Source organism: Arvicanthis niloticus, chromosome 4 (genome assembly GCF_011762505.2).
Source record: "Arvicanthis niloticus isolate mArvNil1 chromosome 4, mArvNil1.pat.X, whole genome shotgun sequence".
Lineage (NCBI taxonomy): Eukaryota > Metazoa > Chordata > Mammalia > Rodentia > Muridae > Arvicanthis > Arvicanthis niloticus.
In genome coordinates, this window is record NC_047661.1 from 65,758,872 (window position 1) to 65,773,079 (window position 14,208).

General features: G+C 39.1%; 1 protein-coding gene across 5 annotated transcripts in view; it reads left to right on the plus strand.

Moving 5' to 3' along the window:
• Positions 1 to 14,208, plus strand: part of Lrba (LPS responsive beige-like anchor protein) — a 542,935-nt gene that overhangs the window by 47,250 nt on the left and 481,477 nt on the right. For all 5 annotated transcript variants that reach the window (XM_076932608.1, XM_076932607.1, XM_076932609.1 and 2 more), the window contains exons 3-4: positions 11,403 to 11,634; positions 12,028 to 12,128. In XM_076932608.1, the coding sequence (XP_076788723.1) occupies positions 11,403 to 11,634; positions 12,028 to 12,128 (333 nt within the window). The remainder of the gene's footprint in view (positions 1 to 11,402; positions 11,635 to 12,027; positions 12,129 to 14,208) is intronic.

The window sequence follows — 14,208 nt, forward strand, 5'->3', positions numbered from 1 at the left end:
TTATTATCTAATTAGTTTTTTTCCTTGCTATTGAATTTGAGAGTTCTTTGTATATTTTATATATTCTCTCAAATATTTGGTTTACAAATACAGTCTGTATATGGATTGTTTTTTGTAAGCAGTAGTTTGTAATCTTTGATAAAGCCTAATCCACAAGTTTTTCCCATTTAATTTGCTTCTGGATGTGAAGTCTAAGAACTCTTAAATTAGCCCTGAGAATTTTCTTTTGTTTTGTTTTCTATAAGTTTTACATTGTACATTTCAGCCTGTGACCTGTATCAAGCTGTTTGGAGTTAGGTGTGATGCTTGTAAACACCTTGTTTGCTTATTGATGTCTAGTGCTGTAGGCCATATGCTGAAAAGAGTCACCACTAAAGTGCCTTTTACATCTTTGTCAAAACTCAGCTGGAATGGTGCGCTTCTAAAGTTTGTTCTTTTCCATAGATTTTTTTCTCCTGATGGCTCCTCATGGTATTGATCACTGTAGCTTTGTAGAAACCTGGAAATAGGCAGATTCCTCCCACTTTTTCTCTTTTAAGATTGTTTTTCTGTTCTTGCTCATTTCCTTCAATATAAATCTTACAATAATTATTTAGTAGTTGTAAATGTTGTCATTTTAATTTCATTTCCAGAGTTGTTTTTTTTTTTTAAATTTTTATTGGTTCTTTGTGAATTTCCTGTTGTGCACCTAATCCCGATCATCTCTTCCTCCCCGTGTACTTGCTCTCTACCCTTGCAACCTCCCTGTGATCAGAGAAAAAAAAAAATCTCATTATGGAATCTGTATTGTGTCACAGTGTGCCCTACAATATACACTTTGATCCACACTTCTTTGCTTGCAAATGTTTATCACAATTACTTGTTGGTCTGGTACAAGGTCTCTGGCCTCTGCTACTCTATCAATACTGGATCCTCACTGGGACTCCTTTTGGATATCCTGTTGTTGCCCTGTGTCATGGAGATCCTGTAGTTTTAGATCTGTAGGAACAGCCCCTTCATGCATTCCAGCAGTCCATTGATGGGTAGATGTTGGCTTGGGCGAATCCAGAGCCCCGGATCTGGGCCCGAGAGGTATCTGAGTTGGTCAGTCACCAGCTGTATGTTTTTCATGTCCTTGGGGCCATCTCACAGGCAACCCTTGCAACTAGGGTCAGCTCTACCCTGCTGCCTAGGTGAGGTGCAGGGCCACTCTCCTGAGTGTTGTAGCCAGTGAGGGACAGGACCAGTTTTCCCACTCTGATGACCACAGAGGCCAGCTCTCCTGTCTGCCATAGGTGTTGAGGGACAAAGGAGGGAAGGAGGGCATCTCTCCTTCAACCATGCCATTGCACAGCAGACATGGGGGTAGGATTATCTCTCCTGCACTTTCAAGACGCCCTCAGGCTCTTTTTGCCAATTCTCCACCTCCTGCCACCAGGGTCAGCTCTACTGTGATGCCCAGGTGAGGTGCAGGGCCCATTCTTACAAGAGCTGCAGCTGGTGAGAGGCTGTCATGACTCAGGGCCAGGTCTCATATCTGTGACAGGTGGTAAGGGGCAAGGAGGGGAAGAGGTGAGAAGGGTATTTATCTGATTCTGGTCCATGCCACAGCATGGAAGACAAGTGGCAGGGCTAGCTCTCCCACACTCGTACCCTCTGGCTAGCTTGCTAGCAATTCCTGTAGTATACAGCCCTCTTTCCAGAGTATTGTGGCTAGTTAGGGGCAGTAAGGACAGCTAGGATAGCTCTCCTGCTGTCAAGTTTCCAGGGCCAGTTCTCCTCCATGCTTAGGTGAAGAATGAAGAGAGTTCTGCATAGTCCTCAAGACATCAGCATATCCCTGGGACCAGCCCACACCAGGGGCATTCACCAGGCCTTTGGTGGTAATAGACCCCTGCTGCTGTAGGGCCAGATAGTGGTAGCATAGGCCAGGACCCCACCATTGACCCAGATGACATCACTGGCTACTCACATCAGGCAGTTCCTCACTACCCTCGAGTCTCCAGTTCTGCCTCTCTTCATTGTGTCCACATCCTCTTTCTCTTCCATTTCTCTACCACTTTCTTGCTTCTCTTAGTGGCCATTGGGGTCTTTTGAGTTTCTGGGGTTGTCCTAGGAGTGGTCTCAAAGTACTATACCCTGCTCTCAGGCATGGTCTGACACCCCCTACCCCTGGTCCTGCCAGCACTGGACTGGTGGTCATCTCAGTTTAGCTTCCAGTCTGGGCCCTCTGGTGCTGGATTAGTGGTCCCCTTAGGCTTGCCTTTTTCTGATTTTCAGATTTACAGCTCAGACACTAAGAGTAGACATAGCTTCTCTCCCTTCTGCCACCTACTGACATACATACATGTGGTACAGCAGCTATACCTGCAGTGACTTCATATCGCCATTGTTAATGGAATTGTATTCATGTTTGTCTTATCACCGACCTTTCTAGAAATTCACTTTCTTTTTTTTAGTCTTCCAGATGCTAATGTGTTTTATTTATTATTTTTATTTTTTCTTCCATTAATTTCTTTATTCACTTTACATCTCTATTGCAGACCCCCGCCCCCCATTCCTAACCCTGCCTCATAATCCTCTCTCCCCCTTCACCTCTGAGAAGCAGGAGGCACCCCTGGACACCAATCCACCCTGGCACATCAAGTCACCACAGGACTAGGTCCATCTTCTCCCACTTAGGCCAGACAAGGCAGCCTAGTTAGAGGCACAGGGTCCACAAGCAGGCAACAGACAGAGTCAGGGTAAGTTCCCACTCTAGTTTTTGGGAGACCCACATGAAGACCAAGCTGCACATCTGCATATGTGTTGGGGGTGGGAATGGGGATGGGGGGGGAGCTAGGTCCAGCCTTTGCATGCTCTTAGTTTAATAGTTCAGTAGTTGAATAACCCTGGCTGTTCTTCCAAAGGAAGGCCACTTCTTAACTTTGTTAAGAAGGTTTGTATTTAAGAGAGGTAGTCTGTGTGTGTGTGTGTGTTGCTGATAGATTCAACTTAAGTTTTTAAAAAAATCTTTTTTCTATTTTTGTTTTGAGTTGAGAAGCATAAAGTTAGTGCTCATTTTGAAACATTTAATAGAAATATCCAGTGATATTATATGGACATAGTTTTTTTTTGTTTAAAATTACAGATGTTTTCACAATAGTTACAGGGTTATTAAAATTTCCTATTTTATGTTCAGAAGGCTGTGGTAACCTATGTTTTTGTATGAATTGGTACATGCCCTCTAAATTGTCAAATTTTATCTTTAAAGTTGTTTGTGCTATTCTGTCCCACTTTTTTTTTCATGCCCTTCCTCCACCCCAATATGCATTTTTTTTTTGAGACAAGGTTTTAAAAATCTCATTCTGGATACTGGCAATTTTGATTCTTGGTTTGCTTCTTTGTCTTGCCAAAGCAATTCAATTATATTGATATATTCAAATAACTTTTTCTTTATTTCACTTTTATTTTGCTTCCTTCTGGCTAATTTTGCTTTTTTTTTAAAACTAGGTTTTCAGAAAAATTTTAAATTGAAAATAAAGTTATTTTTATACAGTATATTCGGATCATGGGTTTTCCTCTCTCATCTCCTCCCAGATCCTCCACACCTCCTCACCCCCAATGCCTTTTTGTCTATATTTTTATGGAGTTTTATTATTTATTATTTTTATGTATATATGTCTGTGTATGTGCCCAAGGCAATCAAAGAGGTGTTAGCTGGAGTTTCAGGCAGTTATGAGTTGTTTGATGTAAGTGCTGGGAATCAAACTCAGGTTCTCTGTAAGAACAATGTATGCTCACTGAGCCATTTCTCCATGACCCCCCTACCCCCATCTCTTAAGAAAACAAATAGGCAAATATAAAAGACCAACAAGAATAAAACAAAATGATCACACTAACAAACAAAAAAGGAAAACAAAAGAAAGTTCAAGAAATGAACAAACATACACACGCACATATGCACACATATACATACATACACATACATATGTATGTCTGAGTATGTTCAATCCTCAGTCTGTTTAGTGTTACTTACATGTATGTGATTTCAGGTATTGGTATTGGTTTTGGTGTTGGGTAACTGTTTAGGGGTGCTCATTTCTGGAGAAGACTGTTTCTCCCACTTTCAGCATTTCTTAGTTCTTCAGTTGTATAGCTATGGAGACCCATGAGATTTCTCTCTTCTAGGTTAGCATGTCCAGTGATATTGTGCTTCTTCAGGTCTTGTTTATGCAGCCATATTGTTGAGCTATCATGGGTGATGTTTACCTGTTGTTTCTAGGACATACATTCTCATAGCAGATTTCTTAATCCTCTTGCTCTTAAAATTTTTACGCCTCCAACCCCATGCTCTCTGAGCCTCTGGTACGGTATTTATGTTATATGTATATCAATTGTGGTTTTTCTGTAATGGTCTCTGTTGCAAAGAGAAGTTTCTTTGGTGAATGGTGAGAGTTACACTTATCTGTAGATCTAAAGATAGAGATGCATAGAACGGTTTAGAATTATGCTGGCTTAGTAAAGTGATGGTAGTAGGTTTTCCTCTCATTTGAGAGGAAGTTTGGCTTTGGTAGTTGGCTAGGATTCCAATACCAGGCATGATTTGTTTTCCCTGTGAGTGGGTTTTAAGTCTAATTAGAGGATATTGATTGCCATCAGGTATGAGTGCCATTATTGCACTGTTAGGGTTATTGTACCACACCAGTAATAGTAGCTGATGAGTATTACAGCTGGGGAGGACTATTAGTTACGTCCTTCCCATGGAATCTTGCATAGCATTTTCTAGTACTGTGAAAGATAGTATTTAGGGAGGAGATGTCCAAGTCAGATCTGTCTTGGGTCTTCCTGGTCTTGTGTCAGAAGTAGCAGTAGCAGCTAACCTTCAACCTGTATGAAGCAACCAAGGAGAGCATCAGTAATCTGTATTGTGATGGGGGTCTCTAGGACTCTCTTGCCCAAGAACTCAAAAGGGGCTTTCTTATGACTAATGTTGGGGTTTTTGTTAGTCTTTGGCTTTGGGGAGGAGTATTGTCAGCTTAAGTGGGATAGCTTCATTTAAACTCTTGTGTGTGTGTGTGTGTGTGTGTGTGTGTGTGTGTATGTGTGTGTTGTGTGTGCAAGTATGTGTGCATGTGCATGTGTGTTAGAGTTATTTTTAGCTTTTTGAGAATTCTCCACACTGATTTCCATAGTGGCTGCAGCAGATTTCAGTCACACTAACATTGAATAAGGCTTCCCTTTTCCCCATATCCCTTCAGCATTTCTTGTTAATCTTAGCCATTTTGACTGGGGTAAGATGAAATATCAAAAATTTGCATTTTCCTTATTGCTAAAGATAACAAATACTTTTGAGATACTTATTTCTTAAATTTTTTTAAATTTATTTTTATTTTGTGTGTATGGTTGTTTTGCCTGCATGTATGTCTGTTTACCACATGCATCAGTACCTGCAGAGGACAAAAGAGATCAGAATCCTTGGGACTGGAGTTATAGATGGTTGTCTGTGTGTTTGTAATTGGACCCTCATCCTCAGGAATGATTCCTTTCTGTCATCAGATTTCTCCTAGTAGATGAACATGGACAGTGTGATTATTGCATCTGAAGTTACCACTCTGTCATTAAACCCAGGCATAAGTCTGTGAAATCAGAACCTCTTCTTGTAATTAATTTTTTTTTATAGGTATGCATTTTTTGCCTGTGTGTATGTCTGTACACCATGTGTGCCTGATGCGTTTGAGGCCAGAAGATAGGCTTGGATCTCCTGGAACTGTAGTTACTTATGGCAGTAAGCCATCATGTGAGTGTGAAGAATCAAGCCCTGGTCCTCTGGAAGAGCAGCCAGTGTTCTTAACTGATGAGCTAGCCTCCTAACTAGCACCCATCCCCCATGTTTTTAAAAGAAAAGGTCTCACTATGTATCCTTGGGTAACTTGGAACTTGTTATCTATATTATGTTGGATTTGAACTCACAGAGATCTGCAAGTAGAATCTTTAAAAAACTAAATCCATTTTCTTCAGCTCAAAAGCTTTCTGCTTTCCTTGGATCTTTTTTATTGGATATTATATTTACATTTCAGATTTTATCTCCTTACCTGATTCCCTCCACCACCCAGGAACCTCCTATCCCATCCCCCTTCCTTCTGCTTCTGTGAGGATGTGCTTCCACCTACCCCGCCACTCCCACCTCCCCACCCTCAAATTCCCCCCCCCCCCACTCTGTGTTCAGCCTTCATGGGACCAAGGATCTTCTTTCCCACCTATGCCCGACAAGGCCATTCTCCCTTGCATATACAGATGGAGTCATGGGTCCCTCCCTATGTGCTCCCAGGCTGGTGATTTAGACCCTGGGGAGCTCTGGTTGGTTGGTATTGTTGCTCTCCTCATGGGGCCACAAACCCTTTCAACTCCTTCAGTCTTCTCTCTAACTCCTCCATTGGGAATCCCTTGATCAGATCAATGGTTAGCTGTGAGCACCTGCCTCTGAATGTGTCAGACTCTGGAAGACCTCTAAGGAGACAGCTATATCAGGCTCTTGTCAGCATGCACTTCCTGACATCCACATCAGTCTACCTTTGGTGATTGTACCTGGGATGGATACCCAGGTGGAATGGTCTCCTGATGGCCCCTCTTTCAGTTTCTGTCTCACACTTTCTCTCCATATTTGTTCCCTTGAGTATTTTGTTACTCCTTCTAAGTAGGACCGAGGCATCCACACTTGGTCTTCCTTCTTCATGAGCTTCATGTGGTCTGTGAGTTGAATCTTGGGTATTTCAAGCTTTTGGGCTAATATCCAATTATCAGTGAGTGAATACCATGTGTGTTCTTTTGTGATTGGGTTAACTCACTCAGGATGGTATTTTCTAGTTCCATCCATTTACCTAAGAATTTCTTGAATTCATTATTTTTAATAGCTGAGTAATACTCCATTGTGTAAATGTACCACATTTTCTTTTTATATCCATTCCTCTGTTGAAGGACATGTGGGTTCTTTCCAGCTTCTGGCTATTATAAATAAGGCTGCTATGAGCATGTGTCCTTGTTATATGTTGGAGCATCTTCTGGGTATATGCCCAGGAGTGGTATAGCTGGGTCCTTAGGTAATGCTATGTCCAATTTCCTGAGGAACTGCCAGACTGATTTCCAGAGTGGTTGCACCATCTTGCAATCCCACCAACAGTGGAAGAGTGTTCCTCTTTCTCTACAACCTTGCCAGCATCTACTATCACCTGAGTTTTTGATCTTAGCCATTCTGATTGGTGTGAGGTGCTATCTCAGGGTTGTTTTGATTTACATTTCCCTGATGACTAAGGATGTTGAACATTTCTTAAAGTGCTTCTCAGGCATTCAGGTTTCCTCAGTTGAGAATTCCTTGTTTAGCTCTGTAAGCCATTTTTAAATAGGGTTATTTGGTTGTCTGGAGTCTAATTTCTTGAGTTCTTTGTATATATTGGATATTAGTCCTCTATCGGTTGTAGGATTGGTAAAGATCTTTTCCCAATCTGTTGGTTGCCATTTTGTCTTATCGACACTGTCCTTTGCCTTACAGAAGCTTTGCAATTTTATGAACTCCCATTTGTCAATTCTTGATCTTAGAGCCATTGGTGTTCTGTTCAGGACCTATTCCCCCGTGCCTAGGTATTTGAGGGTCTTCCCCACCTTCTCTTCTGTTAGTTTCAGTGTATCTGGTTTTATGTGAAGGTCCTTTATCCACTTGGGCTTGAGCTTTGTACAAGGGGATAAGAATGGATTGATTTGCATTCTTCTACATGCTGACCTCCAGTTGAGCCAGCACCATTTGTTGAAAATGCTGTCCTTTTTTTCACTGGACGATTTAAGCTCCTTTGTCAAAGATCAAGTGACCATAGGTGTGTGGGTTCATTTCTGGATCTTCAATTCTATTCCATTGATCTTCCTGCCTGTCTCTGTACCAATACCATGCAGTTTTTATCACTATTGCCCTGTAGTACAGTTTGAGGTCAGGGACGGTGATTCCCCCAGAAATTCTTTTATTGTTGAGGATAGTTCTAGCTATCCCTGGACCCAGGACATACAAACCATCATTAGTTGGAACTAGTTGGAACTATTTTCCCCTAACTCTGTTAATGTGTTTTATGTATCCTACACACTTCAAAATGTGTTTAGGTTTCTAAAAGTGCTAATCTCGAGTTATCCAGCTTTCCTGTAGGAATGTGACACTCTACATAGAAAAAATTTATATTCTTAGTTATTTTCTCTTTTCTAAAAGTACTTTTGACATTATTGGAAAAGTATCAAGAAATAGAGCAATATTAAGTAAGTGGTAGAGGCTGAAATTATATTTGCTCAGTTTTCCTGTTACATGGTGCTCTTGTCTTGTCTATGAGGAGAAACTTAACAAGTTTATGTTGCGTTGTCTAGAGTAAACACAGCTTCCCTGTGGAGTACCAGGGTGTTGAGTTACAGTCTTCTAGCTTTATAAATCTTTTGAAGAGAAGATACTTATTTTTCATTTTCCCTTAAAAAAATTTTTTAGCATTTAAGTGACTTACTTTAATGACCAATTTTAAATGAAATCATTTTATTAATAAAAATATCGAGAAGAAAATTGCCATGCTCGAATTAAGGTCCTGGTACAAAAGTTGTAAAGGTTCATTTGAATTCTTTGAATAAAATACTTTAAAAGGTCTATAATCATATACATTAAACTGTGACCTATATAAAGCATGTTATGCCACCCTGAAGGTTGCTATAAAAATTGTTTATGAAGTTCATGCAGGACTAAAATATGTTGAAGTGGAGAGTTTTGAAAAATGTTCTATATAGCAGAGGAGACCAAATCATGCTAAAACGCAGGAAAAGACTATACATCAGTTTCCAGGCTACATTATTCAAAAAAATACAACCATAAAAAGGTAATAAGATTACATTTTCACATTTCATGGCTGGTAAAGTGCATTAGGCTGCTCAGATATTCATAACTCCCTGTGACATTTGGAAGATTACATTTTGGAGTGCAGAGCCATTACTGCCTCTCAGATAATAACCCACAATGCCTGGGCCTGGGTATGATACCCGTCATTGGAGACAAATTTCTGTTTTGAAGGTTGATCAGCTTCAAATAACTATTAGAAAGGGTTAACCTGACATACTGTAGGCTTTCTGCTTGGTTGTTAGGTATAATAGATATGCATACATACAGTATATCAAATATGCCACACATTTCTATGTACAAATTTCAGTCATCAATTTTCTCCTTGAAAGGCATATCTTCTAATATTTAATGCAATGGAAAAATATTTAAAACACCTGTCTGCGTATTGCTTTTACACTATAAGCCCAGTTTAGAAGTGGGTGAAATATTTGGGGCCTTTTTGGAAATTACTTCCCAAATTAATTCTATAGCTTCTTGGAAGGGTGTTGTCACTGATAACATATACAGATCAGAATGAAAGATGGATGTAAGGAATATTAAGGTGAAGGTGAGGTCTCTTGAGTTAGTTGCAATGAGGTTTTTGTCCTAGTTAGTTCTTCTCAGAAGACATTTAATTGCTGAAGAAATTTTCACAGTATTAGGACTCTCTCCATATTTATTATTTTTGCAGTAAGTTGTTTATGTTGGTTGATTTATCTACATATTGTTGGTGTGCATTTGAGGCAGTGCCTTTGTATACCCAACTGGGAACTTTCAGTCTCTGTCTACTAGAAAATGTTGCCGAAGTTGTCTTCTTTACCATTGTGTCGAAATGATTTTCATAAAGCCTTTTCTCTTTCCGCTTTCCTCTCATCAACAGTGACTTTAGGATAATGTGTTATTATATATAATGTTGTATAGGGTTATTGGTGTTTTATAGCTTTGGAGATCTATTACTCATTTGCTGTCTTTCTGAGACTTTATGGTACTTTCTGACCAGAAGTTACTCTTATGCTTAACGAGGTTACTCTTTAATCTTACATTCTCTTTCTGTGTGGACTCCACAGATACCCCTTGCCTGTAGTATATTTTATTATGTACATTACTAAGGATATGGAATTTTTATAACATACACGATTATATGTTGTCTTTAATATTAATTTTGTGAACACAGGTGAGGTTTTGGTCATATGTCACTGTGTCATTTGTAGTCATAGTCATTGCTTTGTCCTAAACTTCACTTTTTAAATTTTTTTAGGAAGTATTTTATATTTATAATATGAATTATGAATGATTTTCTCTAGTGTAATTATATTTTGGTTTCATGATGTTTTCGTGTATGTAAGTACCCTCCCCCTACCCACCCAGGATTACTTAAGATTAAGCCCAGAGTCTTATACATGCCAGGTGAGCACTCTATAACTGAACTATAGACCCTGGTCAGAATTTTAATTTATATTAATTAAGTTTATCAGTGAGAAGTTCAGAAATCTTAACAAAATCCTTTTTCCAATTATTTAATTAATTAATTGTTTGGGACAAGGTCTTTGGTAGTTCAAACTGACCTTGAATCTGCTATTTAGCTGTCGATCATCTTGAATTCTCTCTCTCTTTCTTGACAAGGTCTCACTAGTTTGGTAAGTAGATCAGGATAGCCTTGAACCCAGAGAACTATTCATCTTTGCCTTCTGGAGTGCTGGGAAAGGGGTGTACCATCATACCACCGTCCCAGGACTTTTTGTTTAATTAGTTCATTTTTATTTTATGTGTATGATTATTTTGTCTGCATGTATGTAAATATGTGTGTGTCTGTACCCTCTGAGACAAGAAGAGGGTGCCTAGTTACTTGGAATTGGAGTTAAGGATGGTTTTATGTCAGCTGTTATGTGAATGCTGGGATCTAAACCTAGACTATTTGTGGTAGTATTCAGTGCTGTGAACTTTAGAGCTACCTCTCCAGTCCTGAACTTAAACTCTTGATTTTCTTGTTTCTTCTCAAGCACTGGGACTAGTGTCATCTGGCCTAAAGAGCTTAGAAAAGCTTTTACCTCTCAAGTTTATAAAATACTGTATCATTTCATGCAGCTGGTAGTGGCTTTCTTAAGTTACTCTATATTTGTTATTTTGAAAATATTTCATTTTCTATACTTAGAAGTCTTAAGCCACTTTGTGCTATCTAGATTTGAAAATTTCTTCAGAGAATTTATGCTTTTTGAGATTTAAAAAAAGTTGACTAAGGGCAGGAGAGATGGCTCAGGGGTTAAGAGCACTGACTGCTCTTCCATAGGTCCTGAGTTCAATTCCCAGCAAAACCACGATGGCTCACAACCATCTGTAATAGGATCCGAAGCCCTCTCCTGGTGTATCTGAAGACAGCAACAGTGTATTCACATTTATAAAATAAATAAATCTTTAGGAAAATAAGTTGAGTCTTTTGTTGCAAATCAGTAGTCACTGCTACTTTGTCTAATTTGAAGTTTAGGAGCAAGTGATGGTAGTAATGGATGTAGAATAATGCCTTGAACTATGTTTTCATTTCTTTTCTCTGAAGCTGGTAGGAGGACAGTTTGATTTGGAGATGAACTTCATTATCCAAGAAGGCGAGAGTATCACATGCATGGTGGAGTTACTGGAAAAGTGTGACATTACTTGCCAAGCAGAAGTCTGGAGCATGTTTACAGCCATTCTGAAGAAGAGCATACGAAACCTTCAAGTCTGCACAGAAGTAGGCCTTGTGGAAAAAGTACTTGGGAAAATTGAGAAAGTTGACAGTATGATTGCAGGTATAACTTTTTCTGTAGAAATATATGTAAGGAAATAGTTTAATTCTTAAAAATTGTATCTTTAAATTTTCTTTTAGCAATTAAAAAATTATATGATTATATAGCATGCTATCTATTTAAGATATTATTTATTATTTTAAGTGTGTGTGTGTGTGTGTGTGTGTGTGTGTAGGATGTATGGGTGTGTAATGCCTATAGAGGGCAGAGGTCTCAGATATTCTTGGAGCTGGAGTTTCCCTCAGGTCCTCTGTGCTTGGCCACTGAGTCCTCTTCTCAGCCCCGAGGCATATATCTATACCTCTTATATCCAGACTTGCAAGTAAGTCATGTATTTTAATTCTTTATCTCTAGAAATATTAATAGCTCACATATTTCATTTTGTTTTTTTCTCAGATCTTCTCGTTGACATGTTGGGAGTGCTGGCCAGCTATAATTTGACAGTTAGAGAACTAAAGCTTTTCTTCAGTAAACTTCAAGGAGACAAAGGACAATGGGTAAAGAGAACAAGTGAAAATTGAACACCCAAAGCCCTAAATGCTCTAGTAGCACCGTCATAGCTTATAATATTACATGTGGTACATGTCAAATTGAGGGGAGGCCATCAGTCAGAATAGCAGTTTTGTGTGCATGGCCACTTTTGTTTGGGTGTCCTAGGTAGACAGCTAATTTGATCTTTGTTAAATTGGTGTTTTAAAACTATATATCTATTATTTATTGGAGTTAAAAATGTGTTAAGTAGCATCCAGTTTTCTTCTGTTCTTAGCGGTAATGGCTCTTTTATTTGAACAGCAGATTTAGGGAGCAGGGTCTTTGCAGGTTAGAGCCATCCTCTTTAGGTAGAATTAATTTGATAGGCTTTTGTAACGAGTGGTAGGGAACTTGCTTTGGATCCCAGGAACCTCACCAAAGGCAATTTTACTGATTTTTTTAAAAAGAGGGATACTAGTAAATGTTTGCTTCATTTTTTCTAGCCAGTAGTGACTTTAAAAGATCATTGTCTTTAGTTCAGCCAGCTGCCTATAATTTTAGGTCTATTAAATTTAACCTGTATTTGTGCCCTACAATTTGTCGTGTTAAAATTTATATCCTTTAGCTTGTATGTTGCAAACTCCAGCTCTCTGCTGCTTTTCAAATATTTTATATTGATGGTAACTGAGCTTCATTAATGGTCCTGTGTAGAAAACCGTGTATTTACATTATTAGTTTTGCCCCTTTTGTGGTTTTGTAATTTCCATCAAATTTTGAAAAAAAATTGTATTTATTTCTAACAATAGTACTTCCTTTATTTTGCCTTCATCGGGGGCACCAATCTTTATATAACTTTAATTTTTATTAAATTAAACATTTTTTGGAAAATATTTTTTCCTCATTGTCTGTATTTGGGGTTGTGTAACTCTGAGCCTTACACAGGTGCCTGTTCACTGAGCTGCATGGGTTCATTGGTAGCACCTAAGTTAGATCGCTTGATACTGTCCTGCAGATCACTGAGATCTGCTCACTTTTTTTTCCTTCTTTTTGAGGTTTGTTTTATATAGATATTATTGTTTTAGTATGAACTTTTTTTTTTTTTTTTTTTTTGGTGTTCTTTGTATGTTTATGTGTGTGCATCTGCTTGTGGAGCCCAGAGGACAGCCTAGGTGTTGTTCCTCAGGTGCTGTCTTATTATTTTGTAGAGATCTTTTTTACTTTCCTGGAACATGCCATGTAGTCTAGGTTGGCTGGCCAGTGAGCCCTGAGGATCTGTTTATCTCCACTTTTCCGGGGCTGGGATTAGGGGCATGGACTACTACACCTTGTTCTTGCTGCTCACTCTTCTCCTTTCTCCCTTCTCTAACCCTTCCCCTCTCCCTCCCTCTCACCCATCCCCCCATCCTATCTTCCCTGTCCTCTCTCCCTGATCCCCTCTATTTTGTCCCCTCTCCCCTCTCTCTTTCTTTTTAAGACAGGGTCCCATTATAGCTGGCCTGAAACTCACTATGTAGACCAGGCTAGTCTCAAACTCAGAGTTATCTGCCAGGTGTGTACCACCATGCCTGGCTATGCACATTGCCTTTAAAGTAATTCTGGGGACTGAACCCAGGTCTTCATGTCTGTGCTCCAAACACTTTACTCACTAAGCTGTCTCTCCAGCCTCTCTCTACCTCAAAATTCCTTTCTTTCCTTTCAGTTCTTGATAATGTTAATAATATCCTGATGAGAATGACAATAATAGCAGCAAGTGTTCTTACCGCATGGTTCTGTAATTAGACCAATTTTCAGAACAATATTTTATCCATTGATGTTTCTTCCTGGTTATAGGTTATTTTTTATGACATAGTTAGGTATGATGAATTATATATTGTTGTCATGTTTTTTTGTTAAGATTATTAGGCTGTTTGTAGAGTCATGTATGAATTTCTTTAGGATAGCCTTTATTCTTTAAGACTAGTTTTAAATCTTCCCGTTTCTATTTAGAATGGCTTATTACACTAGGGCTGGTTCTCCTTGTTACTGAAGCCTGGCTCCTTCAAGGTCCCTGCCTAATCCATGGAGCATAAGGTGATTTGTAGTTCTCTATATCTCTATAGGTCTGGA